This window comes from Odontesthes bonariensis, chromosome 16, assembly GCF_027942865.1.
Source record: "Odontesthes bonariensis isolate fOdoBon6 chromosome 16, fOdoBon6.hap1, whole genome shotgun sequence".
NCBI classification, from domain to species: Eukaryota; Metazoa; Chordata; class Actinopteri; order Atheriniformes; family Atherinopsidae; genus Odontesthes; species Odontesthes bonariensis.
Genome location: NC_134521.1, coordinates 33,480,211 through 33,494,943, shown reverse-complemented (window position 1 = coordinate 33,494,943; position 14,733 = coordinate 33,480,211). Strand labels below are relative to the sequence as shown.

The 14,733-nt window shown below is 43.2% G+C and overlaps 1 protein-coding gene across 2 annotated transcripts in view; it reads right to left on the bottom strand.

Annotated features, from left to right (window-relative positions):
- Positions 1-1,078: 1,078 nt before the first annotated feature.
- Positions 1,079-14,733, bottom strand: part of LOC142401491 (arrestin red cell) — a 36,836-nt gene continuing 23,181 nt past the window's right edge. The window contains exons 6-16 of one of the 2 annotated variants that reach the window (XM_075486934.1): positions 13,884-13,982; positions 10,947-11,006; positions 9,251-9,318; positions 9,032-9,167; positions 8,849-8,933; positions 7,766-7,838; positions 6,491-6,628; positions 6,169-6,252; positions 3,554-3,630; positions 3,416-3,470; positions 1,079-3,331 (exon numbers count right to left, since the gene is read on the bottom strand). In XM_075486934.1, coding sequence (XP_075343049.1) covers positions 3,244-3,331; positions 3,416-3,470; positions 3,554-3,630; positions 6,169-6,252; positions 6,491-6,628; positions 7,766-7,838; positions 8,849-8,933; positions 9,032-9,167; positions 9,251-9,318; positions 10,947-11,006; positions 13,884-13,982 — 963 coding nt within the window. In that variant the 3' untranslated portion in view covers positions 1,079-3,243. Of the gene's footprint in view, positions 3,335-3,415; positions 3,471-3,553; positions 3,631-6,168; positions 6,253-6,490; positions 6,629-7,765; positions 7,839-8,848; positions 8,934-9,031; positions 9,168-9,250; positions 9,319-10,946; positions 11,007-13,883; positions 13,983-14,733 lie in introns of both variants that reach the window. The other variant, XM_075486933.1, reaches the window with a different exon arrangement.

The window sequence follows — 14,733 nt, the reverse complement described above, 5'->3', positions numbered from 1 at the left end:
GTGATTTAGTGCCATATAAATATAAACTAAGATTAAATAAGAATAAAATAATTACCAGCTCATAAAATGGGTTGAAACACTTTATAACCATTATAAAAAGATGCTCCAGTTTTTGGATTTTAAGCGCTCGGATGGTTTTATTTACAGTTATTTTCTTGTTTCTGAATCTTTATTCGTACAAAATGTTTATTTTCTACGATTAAAAGTAAGTGTTTGGTGTAATTTCAGTGTTTCTGCCGTCAGGATGATGAAACCCTCAGAGGATGGTGATGCTGCTTCTTCTTCTTCTTTGGATCAGAACCGACACATTTCTCCATCAGACTGCTGTGTCCCCTCCACAGGAGCCGGTTTAACGACACAATCAGCTGATATTAAAGTCATAAAGACAAACTAAACAGTTAAAAACTGTATTTTATGTGACTCAGGGCTGTCAGCTACTCTCTGCTGCCCCCTGCTGGTGACCAGCTAACACATCAAAGCATTTATTTATTCACCCTCATAGCCAGAAAGGAAACCGGAAACTTCACGAAGATTAAAAACATGCTGTAAATTTTGATAAAACACTATCAAATGCTACTGAAAACGAGCTTCGACATGCAGATTAATTTAGATTTTTAATGTCAGAAATTACGACTGGGCAACAATTAAAATGTTTAATCTAATTAATCACATGATTTCCCTGATTAATTGTGAAAATGTGCATCTGATTTGAACTGTTAAACAGTGTAAAAATCCTCAGTTTTATCCACATTTCACAGACAGCAACAGACTTTTACAAAATAAAAGCCTGTGAGCAACAGACTTTTATAATAATAAAATAAATAAAACCTGCGTTAATGCGCAATAAAATATTTATTTAACACGATAATAACGAGTCAACTCGCCCAGCCCTCGTCAGAAAACATTAAAAAGCTGCACAAACTTACAGATGTTTAAAAATCCTCCGTTTAAAGCTGAATGAAACAGTTTAAACACTTTAAATGTCCCCGATATGGACCTGAGAGTGTCCCGTAAAACATTACACCATCAGTTAGCTCCGCCCTGCTGCTCCAACCTTTAAGAAGCACGACTCAGAAGCTGATGGAAAAATCTTTATTTATTCGGCTGATTTTTAATGTGAATCTTTCCCTGAAAAAATACCTTCAGAACCATGGACTGAACACACGAGCAGACCTTCTGTTAGTTCATTTTAACCTTTAATAATAAAAAGAAAACTAAAATAAAAATCTCAAATTAAAAAATACATGGCAAAACAATAGACTCTTAAATGATTATGAGGATAATCATGGTCGCGCTGATGATACAGTAGAATAATAATAATTATAATCAGAAGCATTATAACCAACCCATCTCTGCAGAGACCATTTCCTGTTTTATAGACATCATGGTAAGCATCGCACAGGCCGGGGCGTGGCACTTGTCAAAATATTTTCACACTTAGCAAAGTTACCCCACATATGCACGACAAAGTAAGGACAGAATCACAGCTCGTACGATTCACAGCACTGCTTGGAAAAAACATGTCGTCAAGAATCAAAAACATGCTCCGGGTCGGGTTCTTCTTCTTCTGTTATGTGGCGCAGCGTCGACGACCGACCGAGTGGAGGAGGAACGGGGGGGGGGGGGGGGGGGGGGGGCAGTTTGTGCGAGTCTCCGACGAACATTCAGAGAGTAAAACAAATAAAAACAACATTCTTCATCTCCTGAAACCATTAAAGTGAACTTCTTCAGTTCTGACGCCGGCGACCAATCAAAATGCAGCGCGCCTAGGGGGGAGGGGCTTCACAGAGCAGCTCGGGTGGAGGTTCTGAAGGGAAACACTGGTGCCGTCCGGTTTCTCATGGCAACGACTTCATGTTCACTTTTAGACAAACACTGAAGGAAAAGCACAAAACTTTACGCTCAAATCTCTGCGCTTTGCTCTGATCTACTAAATGTTTTCTAAAGATTCTTTAAATTTCAGTCTCAGGATGAAAAAATACATTTTTCTGTAACAAGTTCAGGCGTAAAACGGCTTCAGTTTGTCGTTTGGACGAGTTTTTAAAAGGTAAAAGAGGAGAAAATGTTGAAATATTCTGCAGTAAAATCTTCCGTTTTTAAACATTTATCATGACTGGCAGCCCTTAATGAGAGATTAAATCAGGAGGAAGAACAAAGTAAATGCTGGAAATGAAGCGAATGTTTGATAAACTAATTTCACTGATTCACAGAAGCTTTAATTCCCACATTTAGGTTAGAAAAACTCATTTTAAAGACGTTTGTTCTGCAGAAAGACACAGAACCCAACCCTAGATGCTGCAGATTCTGTTAGTTTGGGAGGAAGAAGAAGAAGAAGAAGAAGAAGAGGCGTTGGCAGCAGTGATGTGCAGAGGCACGGACAGACGGACAGATAACTGGACACAGAGCACCAGTTCTTCCCTTCAACAACCGGCTCGAACACAAACTGCAGCTTCTGAATCCTTTGGGGCCGAGACGGAACCGAGCGGAGGCGAATGAGTCCGAACGATCCCAGCGAGGCCAGAGTTTCAGCTCCGGGGCCACAGGGTCGGGTCCTAAAGGATTTTATTTACAACACGGACCCGACGCCCGTTCTGACGCCCGTTCTGACGCCGCCGCTCATTAATATTCATGAGCGTCGTCAGCAGGTTAAAGTCAGACCAACTTTAAAGGTTTCAGATTTCATGTTGTTTCACAAAGTTTCAAATCAGGTCTAGAACGAGAAGGAAAATCAGCAGAACTTTAGTTTTTTTGAGCTTTTCCTGAACAGTAGAAAAATATCTGAATTATTTCATGATTTAAGGAAACTCTGTCGACGCTGGAACGGTTCTCTGAGGCGAGTTTAGGACAGACCGAACCGGAGCGGAGCGGGCAGCGGGACGCGAGCGGGGAGGATGGAAGCTGGTGACCTTCAGCTGGAACAAAGATGGCGAACACGAGTCTGTTTGAACGGGACGACACCCGACAGAAACTGACTTTAATAACTTCTTCTCCCGTTTAAAGCCCCGCCCACAGACTCCTGTTTTTACTTTCCTGACCTTGGACAGACGGATGGAGAAGAAGAAGAGGCTGCGGCGGCGTGATGAACAGCTGAAGCGAGAGAGGAGGAACACCACGAGCTTCCGTCCAAACGTGCCCCCATCAGTCGCCTCCGCCGGGAATGTAACGTGAAGCGTGTACGAGTGAGTGTGTGTGTGTGTGTGTGTGTGTGTGTTCAAAGCGAGCGTCAGAAGGGTCGGTGAGCTTCTAGCAGTCCTCGTCCTTGTCGTCCACGGTGCCTTTGAGCCGCAGGCGAGCGAAGTCTTCGAAGACGAAGTCGTCGTCCTGGGAGATGCTGCTGAGGGGGCGGAGACATGTGGGCGTGTGAGTCAGCTGACCAGAAACCGGCGCCATCAACAGGAAGTGTGTCGGTACTCACTTTGTGTCGAACTCTATCAAGTTGGTGTCGATGGGCGGGTCCATCTCTGGCACAGCTGCGACACACACACACACACACACAGGTGAGAAAACAGCGGCTGAAAGTGTGTGTGAGCGTGCACGAGCGGCGTGCACTCACCTGACTGCGGGCGGGACAGCGGCGGCTCCACGGGTTTAGGATGCATTAGGATGAACGGCAGCTCCACCGACACGTCTCTGAAAACAACAGAAACTGATTATCAGGTATTGATCTGATTGACCAGGTCCCCGAGTTTTCCATCGATTTATCAGAGCAGAAATATTTGTGTGATTAAAAACTTTTTACAGAGAAGAAGTCACATTATGAACCAACTTTTAGCCACAATCAGAACAAAAAAAACATTTATCTTCATACATTCCTCCTCCTGGTACTGATAGCAGGGCTATAGAACAGCAGCTAATTAGCTCTGTAGCTAACATCCAGCTGTGCTAACATCTGTTAGCTTCTCTCCTGCTGTCTCTGCTTTCATAAACTGTGTTTCAATGCAGCTGAAATCCTAATAAAGCCTCTTATTTCCTGTTTAATTGTCTGATATCAGAGAACACAGTAACTCAGGATAACAGCAGTTTAACCAGCAGTCTCTGATGTTACAGATACAACACGTCTGATAAAATGAGCTGTTTTTATTCTGGTTGGACTTTGATGGGACTCAGAATATTAGTTCACAGTAACAGGCTGAAGCTGCTCTGATGGGCAGAGGCACATTAAAGACAATATGATGGTGTGCTTGTGCTCGCGGGTAGTTCTGGTGACATTTCAACAGATATTAGCCACTATTTGTCCAACACGATAAACAAAAGTTGCCTCAGCTTCCTTCCGTTCTCTGCTAGCTTCCTTCCGTTCTCTGCTAGCTTCCTTCCGTTCTCTGCTAGCTTCCTTCCGTTCTCTGCTAGCTTCCTTCCGTTCTCTGCTAGCTTCCTTCCGTTCTCTGCTAGCTTCCTTCCGTTCTCTGCTAGCTTCCTACTGTTTTCTGTTAGCTTCCTTCCGTTCTCTGCTAGCTTCCTTCTGTTCTCTGCTAGCTTCCTTCCGTTCTCTGTTAGCTTCCCTCTGTTCTCTGCTAGCTTCCTTCTCAGCTAACAAGCCGACTGATTCCCATTAAAATGCTAACGTGGGGGCGGTCGGTGGCGTGGTGAGTTGAGCGGCCGCCCCATGTGCAGAGGCTGTAGTCCTCGCTGCGGCTGGCCCCGGTTCGAGTCCCGTGCCGACCAGCCCTTTGCTGCGTGTCTCCCCTCTCTCTCTGCCCCTTGCATAACTGTCTCTCTACAACTGTCCTGTCATTGAAGGCATAAAAAGCCCCCAAAAATAAAATATTTAAAATGCTAACGTGAAATGTTCCCTTGCGTTTGTTCCGCTCAGTGGACTCGATATGTGAACCGGCTGCTTTCTGTTGAGATGCTGTAGCATTCACGTTATGCTATCGTGCTAAGCTAACTGGCTTTTACAATGGAGACACATTTTTTTTCATCTTTTCTTTGAAATGCTCCCCAACTCGAGACATTTTTCCTTGTCGTTTCCTCCATCAAATCAAGCTGCTCCAAACGTGCGCACGTTGTGCGACAGTAATAAGTGTCCGTGTGAAACGGGGCGACCGCTGAGCGGAACATGTTGGTGGGAGTTAAACGCAGCATCGAGGCTGATTATCAATAAATAATGTAATAAAATGAATTTAGTCAGAGTTCGGGGAACATTTACCTCTACAACATGCCACGCAGCAGTCTGCAGGGGGGGGGCAGGAGGAGCCACAGAACAGCAGACAGACAGGAGGGAGGTGAAATGAAAAGCAACACAACAACCTACAGTGGAAGCAAACACAGTGAGGAGCCACAAGCAGGAAAATGAGGATTTTATTCTGATAGAAGAAAGAAAACAGCAACAAGGAGTCTGACTGAGGAGCTGAAACACTGACGGAACCCAAGAAAAGAAGAACGGAAACACAAGAAGGAGGAAAAATAAAGTAAATGTGCTCAGAAATGTTCAGGATGTCGCTTTATATTCAGAAAATGGGACTTTAATTTAAATTTCTGCTACATTTTTCTGCTCTATTCATTATTTATTCAGTAATTACATTTAAAATCTTTTGGTTCATGAATTTATTCTTTTAACCGTGTACTTATGTCTGTATACATCTACATATCAAAGCATTTAGTTATTTACTCTAAGGGATATATTGTGAAATTAAATGTAAAAGGAAGATTTGAAGAAATATATAAATAAACAAAGCAGAAATTTAAAATTAAGTCACGTATTACGGATTCAACATGGTTTCCACGAACTTTTCAAACTAATTTGTAGCTTTTTTTAAATTAACGTAAATTTATTTATGTATTTATTTTATATCTTAGCAGCTTCAGGCCTCCATAACTTTGGCTAAAAATCATTTTTGAATAAATTGTGTCTAAAAAGTGACTTAAGATTCGCTTCATAGGTTCAGAAAAGGAAGAACAACATTTCCCAGAAGCCCCAGTAAGTCACAGCTGATCAGGGATCATTTCTCGTCTTCTTTGATGGCGGCTGTTCTTTCGCCTTTTAACCCGTTAAAATTTCGCGTTTGAAGCTGTGAACGACGTCATGTGACCGGTGAGCTCAGACCGGCGCTAACGTTGGCTTCAAACGCCACTGATGGATTTACAGGAAACAGAGTGACAGGAAGTGATGTCAGCAGAGCAGGAAGTGATGTCAGCCGAGCAGGAAGTGTGTGTGTGTGTGTGTTGTACCCTCCACGTGAAACGACCAGCTTGACTTTGACTCTGTAGGAAACCAGGATGCCCAGAACCTCCTTGTTGGTGACGTCCTTCACTCTGAAACACACAACATGTGCGGTCATGTGACTGCAGCAACACACCTGTAGGTCATGTGACCCTGCGCGTGTGTGTGTGCGTGCGTGTCTGCGTGTGTATGTATGTGTGTGTGTGTGTGTATGTATGTATGTGTATGTGTGTGTGTGTGTGTGTGTGTCTGTGTTTATGTGCATGTGTGTATGTGTGTGTGTATGCGTGCGTGTATGTGTGCGCGTGTGTGTGTATGTGTGTGATTTACATGGTGGACGAGGCCAGATTGGTGTCTTCGTGCTTCAGTTTGCCGTCCAAAGCGAGCCCCCTCTTCTCTCTGTTCTTGTCGAGCGTCGGGGTCAGAGTGTACACCTTACAGAAGGTGGAGCTGGAGGACACCTGGTCGCTATGGAGACGACACACTACCGTCAGCCAGACTGCTCAGCAAACCCCGCCCCGAGCCACTACTAAACTAGTCTCTGTTACTTTGAACCGGTTTAATCTGGTGTGAGCCTGATTTAAACAAATTAAGATGGCTTAAAGACATTTAATTCAGTTCCTGTTGGGTTCAAACCAGTTTACACACATTTGTATCTTGTTGAGTCCATTTTAAACCGGATTAATCTGGTCTACACATGTTTTAAACCAAATTAAAGCAGTTTGAACACATTCGATTAGGTTCCCTTCAGGTTCAAACCAGTTCACATCCATTTTCATCTAGTTGAATCCAGTTTAAACCGGTGTGAGCCTGATTTAAACAAATTAAAGCAGTTTGAACACATTTGATTCAGTTCCCTTCAGGTTCAAACCAGTTTACATACATTTGTATCTTGTTGAGACTAATCTGGTCAGATTAATCATGTTTAGACCAGATTAATCTGGTCTAAACATGTTTTAAACCAAATAAAGCAGTTTGAACACATTCGATTAGGTTCCCGTCAGGTTCAAACCAGTTTAAAGCCACTTTAATTTGTAGAAAACCAGTTTAAATCGGTTTAAAATGGTATGAACCTGATTTAAGCAAATTAAGATGGCTTAAAGACATTTAAATCAGTTCCTGTTGGGTTCAAACCAGTTCACATCCATTTTTATCTTGTTGAATCCAGTTTAAACCTGATTAATCTGTTCTAAAGATGTTTTAAACCAAATTAAAGCAGTTTGAACACATTTGATTCAGTTCCCTTCAGGTTAGAACTAATTCAAGTTAATTTTATTTTGTAAAATCCAGTTTAAACCAGTTTATACTGATGTTAGCTTAAATACATTTAAATCAGTTTCTGTTTACATACATTTGATGCTAAATCCAGTTTAAACTGGTGTGAAACTTGTATGAACTTCTTTTAAAGCAATTAAAATTAAACCAGTTTATTTTGTTTAAACCAGTTTAATCTGAATATAAAGGAGTTTAAACTAATTTTTATTGTTTAAAGGCTTTAATCTCATTTAAAGTTAAAATGCAGTTATAATCATCTGACTGAATGTGAATTCCATTTAAAACAAATCAAAACTCAAGAGGAAACAGGATGTAAGGTAACAGACTTACTCTGCCTCCTGCTGAGCCACTGGACATTTATACTGGGCAGTGCTGAACAGACAGATATCTGCATACTGACGCACTGCAGGAAGAAACAACAGATCAGCCAAAGCTTCAGATTTAACTCAAATTACAACCAATAAGAAACCAGATCCAGAGCAGAGCTGCCAGGTTCAGTTAAACCTTAACATCAGTATTAAACAATAAGCCTGAAACAAACACAGCTGATCCTGGAGGTGATAAATGCTCTTCTGCTGATCTGATGGGTTTTATCTGTTTCTGATCAGCTCTGACGTAGTGAACACGATCGATAACTCGCTGCTATGAATGACCAACATTAAAACTAAAACGGTTAAACTGATCGTCGTCCATCAGGGAGGAGAACCCTGAAACATCTGTTAGATTAAACGTTGGGCTGTGTTAGAAACTGCATACTTCTCCTAATTCTCCTACTAACTTTTTGATTTAGTATGCGAGTTTGAGTAAGCGATAAGTTCCCGGATGCATACTAGATTCTCCGAAATATTGGGTATGCATCATGAGGTTACTACTCATACTCAAACTACCCAAGATGCAACGTAACGTGGCCGATTGTCATTTCCTGTCAAAACGGCAGTTTCAAGCTTGCTACAACGAGGGTAGGTTCACTTCCTGTTTTCAAAACAAAAGCACCAATTGTATCGTAATGGCTTTCCCTATGTAAAAGGAAACGGGTATTTTATTTTGTGGAAATAACTGGAAGTGCGTTGCTCACTACGGCTAGCTTTAGTAGTGCCGAATTCGTGGGAACAAAATTGTAAATAGCCAGTATTTTGTCAGGTTTTCAGCACGTTGGGGATCTAAACGACTACTTTCTCGCCTGAAAATGTTTCAAATGTTGCTAAAGTTTACAGAGTTTAGAGCTTAAGAGAAATCAGCTTCAGTCCGGCTGATTTCGGATCGGGCAGGAGCGAAATGCATTGTGGGTAAACGCTCTGCATACTGTCTGATTGATGAGTATGCAGTATGGAAATATGTAGTATGTAGTATGCGGTTTGGAACACAGCCTTGGAAATCTGTGAGAAAAGACGCAGAAGAACAGCCGAGACATACCAGAGATCTTGACTCTCTTCACGGTCTTGGTGGAGTTGTTGGTGACGTGGACGTTGACACTGATGGGCTCTCCGTGGTAATACAGCTGCACACAAAGCATCATGGGACAAAACAACTGGTCATCATCAGGCTTGCAGACTAAAGCAGGTGTGATGGTGGGATGTTCAGGTGAACTCTGTGCACCTCTTTGTCTAAAGACGCCTCCAGGTGCAGGGATCTGTCTGACATCAGGAAGCTGCGGGTGGTCTCCACCATGGGCTGAGGGCCGGGCTTCTCCGGGGCGTACTGGACCTTCCTGATCACCAGGCGCACCGAGTTCCTGCGTGCGACAGCGGTGTCAGTAACCCGAGCCGCTCACTTTCAGCCCAAACCAGCTTCACATCCTCAGAAACCTGAACTCACCTCTTGTGAATCTTCTCCTCTATCGACTTGGCACAGAAAGCTCTGATCTCAAAGTCGACACCGCAGGCCTGCAGAGAGAAAACATCACGTTTCAGCTTCTCCTGCAGAGCTTCAGGTTGGGTGGGCTGATCCCTCCGCCTCAGACCAACGTGTGCGCCCCCGTCTGCAACTCCAGTCTGCAACGCCCGTCTGTAACACCCGTCTGTAACTCCCCGTCTGTAACTTTGAGATGTTTCAAGCAGCAGCCGACGGATCATCACCTACAGTCCAGTTAACGTCCAGCACTTCCTGTTTATCAAAGTATTTTAACGGCATCGTGACCTCACCTGAACGGCCGCAGTTTAAAACACTTTCTTGCCCTTTTTGGGCTGCTTTTAAACATGAAAAACACGAGTTTCCAGCACTGATAAATACATGCTGGTGATCCTTTAAAGAAGCAGGTTTAAAGCTGCAGTCTGCAAGATTTGTTGTTGTCATACGTAAAGTCCTACTTTTTGGCATTTTAAGAGTTTACATGATCTATCAGAACGCTTGAAGTTGAAAACGGTGACCTCCGTAGTCGCAAAATGCAAGAAATGCTTATTTTTTAACCGAAAAATAAAAAGTTATTCAACTTCCTGTCCCGCCCCTTCAAAACACATGAGAACTCGTGCACGTAGACGTGCACGCCAGATGCGCCTACACGACTCCTCATTCATCAACTCACCTGTCATTTGCGATCATGGAAGACACAGTAAGTAGACTAGCCCGTAATGAAGTTCAATAGTCCAGATAAATAAGCGTGGGGACGAGCCTACCTTGTATCGCGCGTGCACAATCGGTGATTGACAGGCAGCAGAGCCCAGCTCGTAACCTGATTGGTTACCTTTTACCGGTCCGGTCTGCAATTTTGTAAACAAACCTGCTGGCTTTGGAGGGACCTAGCGGGACATATAGGGGACCTAGAGAACTCTTTTTTTTTGTATTGGGGTATTTAATGTACTACTTTCAGAATCCCCGGACAGTTCCAGGCATTATGCTTGAAAAAGAGTTGCAGACTGCAGGATTTGTTGTTGTCATACGTAAAGTCCTACTTTTTGGCATTTTAAGAGTTTACATGATCTATCAGAACGCTTGAAGTTGAAAACGGTGACCTCCGTAGTCGCAAAATGCAAGAAATGCTTATTTTTTAACCGAAAAATAAAAAGTTATTCAACTTCCTGTCCCGCCCCATCAAAACACATGAGAACTCGTGCACGTAGACGTGCACGCCAGATGCGCTTACACGACTCCTCATTCATCAACTCACCTGTCATTTGCGATCATGGAAGACACAGTAAGTAGACAAGCCCGTGATGAAGTTCAATAGTCTAGATAAATAAGCGTGGGGACGAGCCTACCTTGTATCGCGCGTGCACAATCGGTGATTGACAGGCAGCAGCAGAGCCCAGCTCGTAAATCTGATTGGTTACCTTTTACCGGTCCGGTCTGCAATTTTGTAAACAAACCTGCTGGCTTAGGAGGGACCTAGCGGGACATATAGGGGACCTAGAGAACTCTTTTTTTTTTTTGTATTGGGGTATTTAATGTACTACTTTCAGAATCCCCGGACAGTTCCAGGCATTATGCTTGAAAAAGAGTTGCAGACTGCAGCTTTAAGAGTAAAAATCAGACTAAAAGACCCCAGAGAGGGATGTTCATGGTCAGTATGCGTTACCTTCCCGGTGTCCTCTGGTCCGGGCTGTAAAGTGACCGAACAGGGGAGGTTCTGAGGGATCTGGAACAGCACAGAAAAAAGATGTTTAATTCATGATTCCCACCACAGAGGCTGCTTTTAAGCCTCAGATCCAACTAAGTTAAGCTGAAACAACATTTATACTTCTAGGAGAAAGAACTTCTGAGCTGCGCCCACCAGGGGGGAGCAGAGCAACCTGAAAACACAACATCTGACCCGGGATCAGCTCTTCCAGCAGAACAGTTCTGTATTAGAGGGAAGTTTACACGACTGTAGCAGAGGAGGGAGCAGTTACAGAAAATGAGCTGAAGAATCATATAAAACACATGATTAAATAGGAACAGAGAGACAGAGGAGCTGCAGGTCCAGCTGGATGAGCTCCTTTAAGCCGGTCCGACCCAGAACAGGAACCCAGTTACTGACAGAAGGATGCCGATGGTGGTCTCTGCAGACATCAGATAAACTCCTCGATTACTCGAGCAAACATATCTGAAGCTGAACGCGGCATCCGTCCTCGCCTCCAACTCGTCTCCCTTCTCCGGAGAACCACAGGGTTCTTGGTCGGAGACCCTCAGCATTCCACTTAAAGTCTTAAAAATGAGTCGACTTGAACGGCACAGAGCATGACCGATATCACGCAGCCAGATGTGCGATGTGTGTGAACACGTCTGCATCAGGTGAGAAACCAACTTTAAAACCACCAACCAGGGTATGAAATTAAGAAAATATTTTGGGGGCAATTTTGGCCCCCACAGTCCCAAAAGTGGGGGCATTTTCAAAATGTTTGGGGGCCATCAAAAAAAAAAAAAACTTAGATCTTCAAGTTATTTTTAGATTTAAATGCACAACGTCATCATTACTTTGCTGTCTGCCAACCCAAATAAATGTAAAGCTTGCCATTTCTTTTACAGAGAGAAGTGTGGAAGTAGTAGCTACAGACAGAAAACAGGAGAAAGCTGTAAGCAAACTGACATCAGTATTGGTTTGGTTTAAACAAATTTAGCCTTCTATGAGAATGAGAACAATACTGGTAGGCTGCCTGGCCCCTCATAAACATAAAAGTAAGCTGAAAACCTAGGGTTGAGCATCCCCTCCGACTCCAAATCGACTCTATAGATCACACGTTCTTTACTTAAATAATGAAGAACTGCTTTTAATTACGACTTGGCCGAGACCTTAACGTGCTATTCATGCGTTTCCCATGTATAGCCTACTACTAAAACCAGAGCTAAAACTCGGGAGCGGAGCAGGATATAATACGCATGCACGACGTTGCTAGGCAACGTCGTGTATACAAAGCGAGAGTACAGGTCGTTTTTTTTGCATTCTGCACGAGGAACACGAGAAGTGACACAGTTCAAACTACACAACTCAACTATGGTGTCGAGTTGATGCTAGCCTAACGCTAAGGTCACCGTCTACATCCTGCAGCAACATACGGCTCTCAGTGTTTGCCTAAGAGCCGTATGTTGCTGCAGGATGTAGACGGTGACCATAGCTATCAACTCGACACCTTAGCTAACGAGCCACACAAAAGATGTGATGAAGTCTTAAAAGTTAGCGTCTGTTGTCACTTACCATAAGCGAAACGGTGGTGTTTCGTAGTCTGGTGACGGTGTGCATTGTATTTTTTTACCTTTGCTTTTTGCGCATTTTCACAAAATACGCTCTTAAATTCGATACGACTTGGATGGAAACCCAACTACTCCCGCCGCTCGCTTAATAATCGTTTATTTACATTCCATCAGGAGAATAAAGAGACGCGACGGTAAATTAATGAAAATAAAAATTGTAGTTTAATGTGACATAATAATAATGTACAAATATTTGTTTCAAAAACTTGGGGGCAATTTTGGCCCCTCGAGCATGATTTTTGGGGGCATTTTAGGCTAAATTGTGGGCCAAATGGCCCGTGGCCCTCGCTAATTTCCGACGCTGCCACCAACAGACTCCATCCTGAAACACTGAGCTGAGCCTTCTGAGCTCTCTTTGGCTGTGTTCGAAACCGCATACTACACACTCATCGATCAGACAGTATGCAGAGCGTTTACCCACAATGCATCTCGCTCCTGCCCGAACCGAAATCAGCCGGCCTGAAGCTGATTTCGCTTAAGCTCTAAACTCTGTAAACTTTAGCAACATTTGAAACATTTTCAGGCGAGAAAGTAGTCGTTTAGATCCCCCACGTGTTGAAAACCTGACAAAATACCGGCTATTTACAATTTTGTTCCAGACGAATTCGGCACTACTAAAGCTAGCCGCAGTGAGCAACGCACTTCCGGTTATTTTCACAAAATAAAATACATGTTGCCTTTTATCATAGGGAAAGCCATTACGATACAATTGGTGCTTTTGTTTTGAAAACAGGAAGTGAACCTACCCTCGTTGTAGCAAGCTTGAAACTGCTGTTTTGACAGGAAATGACGATCGGCGACGTCATTTCCTCATGATGCATAGCCAACATTTCGGAGAATCAAGTATGCATCCGGGAACTTCTCGCTTACTCAAACTCGCTTACTAACTCAAAAAGTTAGTATGAGTAATAGGACAAGTATGTGGTTTCGAACACAGCCTGTGTTCCACACAGATGTGACGCTGTGGTAGTTTTCCTTCATTTTTCCTGGTTTCTAACGGTTCATAAACCTGAAAACACCACAACTGTGACTCTGTTTTAAAAGAAAAAGCTGCAGGAAGCGGGAAAAGAGAAGAATCCTTGGAGAGCTTCAGTTTGAGCCCAGAAGTTTAGGGGAAATTATTCTAATGAGCCACTTCCTGAATTCCCCAAAAAGGATTTCTATCTGCTGAGATGGAAACTTCCTTTATTTCTGCTTTATGCAGGCATGTTGAATTAAAGAGGAAGCGGCCATCTGCCCCGGGTCCAGCTGTGGTGCTCGGGCTAACAGAAGCAGCAGGACTCACTGTGAAGTAGAAGGGGTGTGCATGCTGGCCCAGCTTCTTCAGCAGCCTCTCCTGCAGCCGGCTGTTGGGTTTCCGCTCCTCCGGCACCGGAGGGAAGGCCTGACGGAGAGAGACGACACTTTCAGCTGGTCTTTTCTGGATGTTTCACAGTTAAAGCTTCAGGTAAAGCTTATAAAACCCAACCGTGCCCCTTTAATACTCAGATTCATCTCCCTGTGAGAGTTCAGAGGAAGTTAAAACCACCCGAGTTCATCACAGCTGCTTCCTGCTGTAAAACAGGTTTTATTTTAAATTTGACCCGATTTGATCAACGAAGACTTTTAATCAAAGTGAAGCTTTGCTTTCTGCAGCTACCAGACCAATATTACGGAGGACCGAAGCTACCATTATGTGAAAACCAACATATATAAAGGACTAAATAACTCTTTTTTTCTTTAAATATTGTTTTGGGCTTTTTATGCCTTTAATGGATAGACAGTTGGAGAGAGACAGGAAGCAGGGGGCAGAGAGATGGGGAAGACATGCAGGGCGGGACTCGAACCGAGGCCAGCTGCAGCGAGGACTGTAGCCTCTGTACATGGGGCGGCTGCTTAACCCACTACGCCACCGACCGCCCCAGGACTAAATAATTCTTTATGGTGATAAATAATTTAAGCTTGTTTTAATGTTACTTTTCCACTCAGTTTTATTATTTTAACTGCGATACATTTAATTTCTACATCTTATTGTCTCGTATTTATACGCGTCATATTGAGCCATTTATTCACTCCAAATGATTTATTTCTTTAATTTTAATTTCACCATAAATTTTTTTCATCATTTTCTTGGAATTAATCTTATTTATAGATAA